This window comes from Caenorhabditis briggsae, assembly GCF_000004555.2.
Source record: "Caenorhabditis briggsae complete genome, chrX, whole genome shotgun sequence".
Classification (NCBI taxonomy): Eukaryota; Metazoa; Nematoda; class Chromadorea; order Rhabditida; family Rhabditidae; genus Caenorhabditis; species Caenorhabditis briggsae.
The window spans coordinates 17433471-17442336 of NC_013491.2; the positions used below are offsets into that span (position 1 = coordinate 17433471).

Sequence of the window (8866 nt, forward strand, 5' to 3'; positions counted from 1 at the left end):
GCCCCGGCCAGCCCGGCCCGGCCGGTCAGGCCGGTTCGGCCCGTTCGAATTTAAGAAAAAACAGAAATTATTGAAGAATTATTTGAATTTATTTCTTAACAAGTAGCATAACAATGTAAAAACCGTATAAATGAACAAGGGGAAACAAAGAAATGGAAACCGGGGGAGAAAATTAAAGCTCATATCAACCAATCCAACAAAAAAGATAGAAAAGTAACATAAAATTAACCAGAAAAATCACTACAATTAGTGAGAGAATCAGTCGAGCCAGTGTGGAAATTTCGTGGCTATTTGCGAACCCAGAACGACCATCTCCACACGCTAGTACAGTAATCTTGTTCTTGTTTTATCTAACAAAAACGACGCAGTGCTGAACGTAGTCTCACACATGGCTTCACTGGGAACAATCGAAAAAACGAAAAGTGCTGCTGGGTACAGTCCGGGGTATTCGAATCTTTTTCTTTTCCAATACTCCTCAACCGATTCGTTTGTTGAAGGATCGTAGTACTCGGAGAGATATCTTGAGATTTCCGAAGAAGTGGATGTTGAGTTCGCTTGGTCACTGACCGAATGATATAACTTTGCAATTAGATTTGACTTCTGCGATGAGGTGGGTTGAGTAGTGGAGGGAATAGCTGACGGCATTAACTTTGTGACAAGATCACGGGCCTGAAAGTTTCAGAAAAAAAAAAAATTTCAGAAAAAATATTAATTAATTGCCGGCCGGCCGGGCCGGGCCGGGCCCTGGTTTTTTTCCCTCGGGCCGGCCAGCCCGTCAGATTGCAACCCTGCCAAGGCACCTCGGACTCGTCCACTTGCCAACTTCTGCTTTCAGACCGTGATCAATACCATTGGACGACTTCAAAGAGTTTGAAACAACACAGTAATGGTGGATCGTTTGGATCTTGAAGTCAGGTTTTGAGCTGATACAGTATTTTTGTTTGTTTTTTCGGTTTTCAGTGTAACGAGGGAATCCTCCCAAGTGTTACCCTGGGATTTCGATGAAACCTATGCAAAATAGTAGTACACAGGCTAACTAAATCAATTACGAAATCATAGCGGCTCGTTTGAAGGTCTGTTCAAATGACGAGTGGTTTTATGATTTTTCGTGAGTTCGGAGTCGGTAACATTCGAGAGACCATAACATTGTTCATTTTTGTGGTAGACGTTCAAACTATTTTTTATTCGAAAGGTAACAAATTGGTAAGCTTTATTTTCATTTGCAGCTATGCTCTATCTTCGAATGGAAAATCAGGAAAGTAGAAAATATGAAATTTTCCAGTTCCACCGAATTTTAATAATGCCAATGTTTGAAAAAAAGTGCTCGGGGGACCATGTCCATCAGATTTCTCAGGGCAAGTAATGTATGTGTAAAAAAAATAAAGGTCGAGCCCTTGAGTTACGAGACGTATTTCATTTTTTTCCAAAAAAAAAACGTTAAATTTATGTACCCCTATTCATGAAATTTTTTGAAAAATAAAAGTTTTTAAAAACTATATTCAATAAGTTAAACTGAAAAGAAGGAACAAAATGAAGTTTAGTAACTAAAAATGAAAGCATTCGAGAATCAAAAAAAATTTCAAAAAAATTTCATGAAGTACATGAATTTAACGTTTTTTTTTGGAAAAATTGAAATAAGTCTCGTAACTCAAGGGCTCGACCTATATTTGAACACACATACATTACTTGCTTTGAGAAATCTGATGGACATGGTCCCCCAAGCACTTTTTTTTCGAAAATTGGCATTTTTTGAATTTGATGGAACTGGAAAATTTCATATTTTCTACTTTCCTTATTTTCCTTTCAAAATGAACAAAGTTAAAGTTTCTCGAATGGTACCGACGGGCAGCTATTATTTTGTGATTGATTTAGGTTGCCTGTGTACTACTATTTGGCATAGATTTCATCGAAATCTCAGTGTAACACTTGGGAGGCTTCCCTTGTAAGTAAACAATAAATGCGTGAAAAGTGTTTAAAAAACAGTTCTATATTTGAAAACTTGAAGAATACTATAGTCATGTTTTCCGAAAAAAAATTCGTAGACATTATGAAAAGATATTTATGCATGCAATCTACACAGTAGGCGGTCATTATCACACGATTTTCAAGCAAAAACATGTACAGAAAAAAAAGAATTATCACAAATTATGACCAATCGTAGCACATGAAATAGTTCTCTGATAGTTCCTGATCATCGATTTCCACTCCTTTCGATGAGTTTTCTTTATACATTCGCACTTTTGGTTTGGCACGGATGTTTCCAAGAGCGCCACGGTTTTCCAATCTGATGCGGACCACCTGAAATATAAATGCGAGCTTAAATTGGTTTTTATTATTCCTTACACTCTGTTCAGTTCCCGACCGGATTGTTCCTTCAACAAAATGAGGAATGGGCTCTCCAAAATCATTGAGAGTGATTTCAATTCGATCAATGACTCCTTTCCGAATAGCAACTCCATTAGGGATAGACTCCACTTTGGCTCCCATGAATCCTTCATCTCCATTATCAATTGTAACAGTTTTCTTAGTCTTTCCGTCGATCAGTTTTTCAGTTCTAAAACCAATACATTTTTCGAATAAATCGTTTTTTTGAAAACTTACATTGCACCACCAGCACTTCCGGACAGCACTGCTTTGACTTTGGCAGCAATATCATCCCAACCAACGTTTAAGTATGTTGTCATTTTCTGTTTGCTAGCTGGCAGTTTAGACTGTCCTCTTGCATCGAGAGCTTGCAAATGTTCCTCCACAATCTTTTTGTCAGATACTGTTAACTGCTTGGCTTGCATCTTCGGAACACTTGAAGAAGGCATGGGTTTTGATTTTTTGGGAAGTTCGTGCTCATCTGGGAAATGGAAAAAGTTTATTCTTTTTTTTTTGAAGTTTCAACTTACGAATATGAGCTTCCACGTGTTTGTCAGCTAACATCGCTTTGTGAATATCTTTTATAGTTTCCAAATTGGCTTTTAGCTTGGAATCTGAAACTTGCAGAATTTCAGCTAGATACTGATGCTAGTCCCACTTACTTCCAGGTTGACCTTCTGTCTTTTTCATGTTCTCGTTGATGGTATGGTCAAACTGTTGCTTATCTTCAGCAGTTTTCAAGGTATCACGATATTCGTTAATCTTTTCTTGTGTTGTCTGAAAATTCTCTGCTCATAATATTATTAAATTGATTTTAATTTAATTTTATTAACTACCATCTTACTTCTTTGCAAGAATTAGAAAAATGATTATTTTACCTGTTGAATAAGTTTTTCAGCAGTTTGAAGGTTAACTGCGGCATTTGTGAAGAACAGCAAACTGGTGGAGAACTGGAAAAGCTCCAGTGGGGTTGGACGCTCACCATTGGCGACCTGGAATGATAGGAATTATCTAAAATCCCTTGAATCCGGCTAACCTTCTCAAAAATGTTGTATCCAGAAGCAGTCAAAGCGATTCCAGATACCGCAAAATTTGCGAAAATTGCAGCATTGACAGTGTATTCGATCGCTTGACTAACTTCGATTCCTTGGGTCGCCATCACAGTTAGGTACTGAATTATTATTTGTTTAAATTAAGCAACCGACCAAGATTTTTTCAGAATTTTCTCTGCCCTGGTTTTCAGTGAAATTTTCCAATCTTCAAACAACATTTTCGGAGACAATTCAGAAAAGTAAACAAAATTTCGGGCAATTAACAATTTCGCGAAGAATGAAATGTCGTCGACATATAATTTTCCACAAAATAATTTTTTTTTAATTTTCAGAATTTTTCAAAATTTGTAACACCGGAGCACAGACTGGATCCTGATTTCTCATGTATGCAGAAAATGCTAAATGACTTCAAAACTGATGAATTGAATACTTACCGCTGATCCTCCGATAGCTCCAAACGAAGCCAATGAAGCTGCGACTGCCAACCAGTCGACGAAATTCTCACGACTTCTTAACGGATTGACATTTTCATTATGTGTTGCTCTATCCACAATGTGATATCCAGATCTAGCCATTGTGTAGACACCAGTGCCAATAGCAGTGTAGAGAAGTGTTGTTGCAGCGACAGGAGCAAGTGGGGTAAAGAGTCCAATGACTGATCCAATGGTAGCGGCGATTCCAATACCCATCGCGCTACGGTCACTTATCTGAAGTAAGGTAATATTTACAAAAACCGGTCAATAAAATATACAGAAATTCAGTTTTCAATTGATTATTAGCATTTTCAGAAATCTGGAGCTCTTTGAAAATTTTGAGAGGTGTGAAAAAATTGAAAAACTTGCGCTCTCTGAATTTTTCGAAAAGTTTCTTCACGATTTGCCGATTTCTGAAAGAAGCTTTTTTTACGTTTTCAGTGCAAAAACTGGCAAAAAGCGATGTCTTTCAGAAATCGGCTGAAAGCCGAAAATCTAGGTATTTCCGACAAATTCTGGGAATACCATGTATTCAATCTAGGCCTGTTTCCAATCCTCTGAAATTTTCAAAGTGACCGGAAACTTGACAGCCGTGCTCCGAACTCCTGAAAATGCGGAAAATGAACTTTTTTGTATGTTTCATCAACCGTTAATGTAGCTTCACTACCTTTGCAATTTTGCTTGGGAGCTTGCTTCTTCGAGAAATGTCATATCTTAAATTGAGAATGCCTCCGGGTTCCATCTGAAAATAAAGATTTTTTATAACATCTGCAAAAGTATTGATAAATAACGGATACCTCATAAATTCCATCATGTGGATAAAGAATGTTACACTCTGGAAGCTTATTCTTGCTCAGAAAATCATCCCAATCGTCATATGCTCTTCCAGTGGATTCTACGTACATTATCTTGGTGTCACTGATACGGAGACAGATCAGTGGGAGCTATAAGGAATGAAATCGATTTTAGATTGTTTGTGAATTCAACTCACAATATTGGAATGCGACCCATCTGCAAAGAAGCTAACGAACACGAATTTGGTCTCCACAATACTGGGTTCTCCTTCTTTCAACTTCTTCTGTCTTCGATTAATATCAAACAATTCATCACGAAGTTTGAGGATATGCTCTTCTTGCTAAACTCAAAATTATTCCGAATTTCCAAAAAATATAATACCTCTTGAGTATATCCAAATTCTGGTATGAATTTTGCATCAAACGTTTTCTTTTGCTTCCCATTATTATTATTTTCTCGAGAAGCTTCCATCTCAATATTCCTCATTAGTTCTTGCAGTTGGTCCGGATTCAAACTGTTCCTTTCTTCTTGGGGCAAATTTGTAGGATACTGGTAGACAGCAAAACCGATTTTACGTCCCAGATTTTTCATTTGTTCCTGAAACAGAAACAAAAAAGGAGTTATACGCAAAATGATGAAATGTTTACCTCATCATTTTTATCAATTAGAAACCAGTCTAGCCTTGCTAGCCCAATACCATAATATTTTTGAGTTACAATTGCTGCTCCAATTTGATATTTCTTTTCTAACTTTGGATTTGCTTGAACTGCTTCGAACAATTCTATCTCATCGGTTCCTTTCTTTTTAATAAAGCATGTCGCGCAAATTCCATAGTCCGGACAGATTTCTGGACACCTAAAATTTTTTATTGAAAAGTATATATTACTTATTTCCGGATATATGAATCTCAACTCACACATAGCGTAATCCCGGAAAAACTTTCGAGCCACAACTCGCGCATGGATTGTCGTGCACCGGAAATGCAACTGAATAGAAAACATGTAGAACCAAATTTTTGAGCGAACTCACGTTTGCCGAATGGAGACATGTCTAGGCGGTAGGAATGGTGCATGTGTGGATGCTCGGCAGGTAGATCTTGAGATTTCTTGGAATGAATACTTTCTTCAACAATTGTGTCATTGTAGCAGGATGCGCAGATATGATGGTTTTCGCAGAGATTACACGTAAACATTGAACCTGGAAATGTTGGATGACGATTTGTGACTTCGTAGGTCGTGTTCATGAACATTTGCCTATTTTATCTCAAAAAATCGATTTATTTGTTCAAAAAGACAAAGGAAACGTGAAAATTGTACTGAAAATCTTTTTTTAATGATTTTCCTGTTTGTACATTAGGAAAATTACCTTTGAACTAAATTTTCTAAAATACCAAAAACTGAAAATTTTCTGACGCAGTACTTTGATTTTCTAGTTTAATTCGTTTAAGCCCTTTGTTTCAAAAATTGAAAATCAAACATTTACGCAATTTGGGTTCGAAGTTAGATAATAACTTTTTAAAATTCTAATTATGCATATACTTTTTAAAAATAGAATGCCCTAAAAATTAGATATAAAAAATGAAAATTAATAAGTACTCCTACTTTTTGAAAGGGGAACATCTACCGAAATTTGAAGGATTTTCCTTCAAATTTTACATTTTCGGATAATTTTGTTAGAGCTGATAATAAAATACGTAAATAACGATGAATACGGCTTCATACAATGTTCCCTTTAATTGTATCACAAACCGTCAACTTTGAGTTAAATCATCTCAATTTCGGTGAGAGATGTCCAAAATTTGTCAACTGATAAAATATTGTTGATGTTATGATACAGTACTGGCCAAAAAGGTATTCGCAAATAGTTTTTCGAGCATAACTTTTCTGAAACTTCCCGGATCAATCTGATATTTTAAGACAAAGTTTAAAACGGTAAAAGAAACTGATTCAACAACAAGAATAGTCAAAATTTCAAAAAATTGAAAAAAAATCGAAAAATTCATGAAAATTGCAAAAACCCGGTAAATGGAACTTTGACTTCTGAGATCTAGGATAGACCGGTAAACGAAAAATAACAATAGAAAATGAATAAAATAGCTTTAGTACTTCGTTGGGAAGCCTTTGGCGTCGATTACCGCCTGACATCTTCTTGGCATCGAGTCGAGAAAAGTGTCGATGACAGACATCGGGATGGCCTGCCAGACATCTTGGAGTTGGTCGAACTTCTGGTTGGCATTCGAGGCACGGATCCCTCTAAGCTGTCTCTCGACATGCTCCCAGAGGTGTTCGATCGGATTCAAGTCCGGAGATTGACTTGGCCAGTACAGAAGATCCACGTGGCGGCGTCGGAACCACTCCTTGATGTGCTTCGAGGTGTGCTTCGGGTCGTTATCCTGTTGGAAAACGAACGCCCGGCCCACAGTAGACCGTGCCCAGGGTCTCATTGTGTTCTCCAAGATGTCTTCATACACAAAGCGATCCATGATGCCCGTAATTCTTCTCAGCGGGCCGATTGAAGTCCCAGAGAAGCAGCCCCAGACCATCACCGATCCACCTCCATGCTTGACGGTTTGGAGCTGGTAGCTGGGATCGAACCGACATCCAACCGGACGGCGAATCCACTTGATACCGTCAGTACCGAACAGATTGAACTTGGATTCGTCGCTGAACACGTGATTAGCCCAATCCTGACGTCCCCAGTGGAGATGAGCTCTGGCCCATGCTACGCGAGCGATTCTGTTCTTCTTGCTGATCGATGGTTTCTTAGCTGGCCGTCGTCCATGGAGTCCAGCATCTTGAAGACGTCTTCTGACGGTTCTCAGGGATGGTGTGACTTCATTTGGAGTCTTCACGACCATCTGAATGTCCGTAGAACTCCTCTGGGGATCCTCTCTTGAAGCTCGGACGATGTTCCGATCCATGTTCTTCGACGTGATACGCGGTCTTCCAGGCGATTTTCGCTCCACCAAGGCTCCCTAAACATTTTTTTCCATAACTATACTATTTTCGAATATTACCTCATCCCGAAACTGCTTCAAGATCTTCTCGATGGCACGTTTAGTAACATTGAACTGCTGCGCCAAGAGGTCCTTGGAACATCCACTTCTGAAGCCGATGACGATGGCTTTACGGATGTCNTGAGAGATGTTTTTTTTTCTGAGGGGTCTGGCCATGTCTGTAAACAGTTTTAAATACATAGGAGCCAAAACCAACATTCTTAGAAACCATAATATCCAAAAATATAAAAATATGAAAAAAGTGAAAAAACGAAAAAGTTGAAAAAATTGAAAAAAACAAAAAATTTCTGAAAATGATGCAATTTCCTTGTACGCAATTTGTCGTCACCATGTACGACATGCACAGTAAAATTTTCAGATCGATCCCTTAAGTTTCAGCAAAGTTACTCTCAAAAACCGTTTGCGAATACCTTTTTGGCCAGTACTGTAAATAACTTATCAGTTGACAAAATATTTGTATTATTCACGGGAATCGAGATGAGTAAGCTCACAGTTGATGGTTCGGGTAAGCTTCTATTAGATGATATATAGTATTTGATAACTTACCCAATATAACAAGACCACATTCTGCACAATCCTCAAACTGACAGTCCGAGTACTCCGGCCATCGGATTGGATTTGTACCTTCTTGTTTCGGCTCCATTTTTTTTTATTTTTCTGAAGATTTTTGACTTTTCAGAGAGGAAGAAACACCGGAAACGGGTTATCACGAGATGTGAAAAAACTGGAAGAAAAATTTCGAAAAAATGGTAACCATGAAAACGCTGGGAAAATGTGAATGAATAGGTTACGTGAGACCGGGAGTCTGGAAAAATAAAAATAAGGGTGTGACATAGGAAATGGCAGAAAAGAAAAATTTCAGGAGCTTCGGAACAGAGTTAGAACAAAATCAAGGTCGAATTTTTGAATTGGTCTCAATAACATTTTTTAGGCAAGAAATGTGAACCAATTTATCTAGGTTCCTGTAGAAGATATCAAAAAGTGCTCAACAAACAAAATACTTTGGATATTATATGAAAGGGAGACTCCGGCCAGAAATTTTTATTGCATTAACATGTGTTAACATTTATCTATTTTTCAAATATTATTGCGAAAAAATTCAAAGAAAATCCGAAATTCCCGAAAAACGGCGTTGAAAAGGAAGAAAATTCAAAAAAAGGTGCCGC

The 8866-nt window shown here is 37.8% G+C and overlaps 1 protein-coding gene across 1 annotated transcript; it reads right to left on the reverse strand.

Moving 5' to 3' along the window:
- Positions 1–2145: 2145 nt before the first annotated feature.
- CBG07789 lies at positions 2146–8343 on the reverse strand (the record flags this gene model as incomplete). Its single annotated transcript, XM_002645954.1, is given in 16 exon segments — positions 2146–2298; positions 2344–2554; positions 2602–2845; positions 2895–2978; positions 3027–3141; positions 3243–3356; positions 3401–3535; positions 3851–4109; positions 4557–4603; positions 4609–4833; positions 4881–5024; positions 5066–5281; positions 5332–5539; positions 5601–5670; positions 5714–5881; positions 8247–8343. Coding segments are annotated over 16 exon segments (2490 nt in total).
- Positions 8344–8866: the final 523 nt, after the last annotated feature.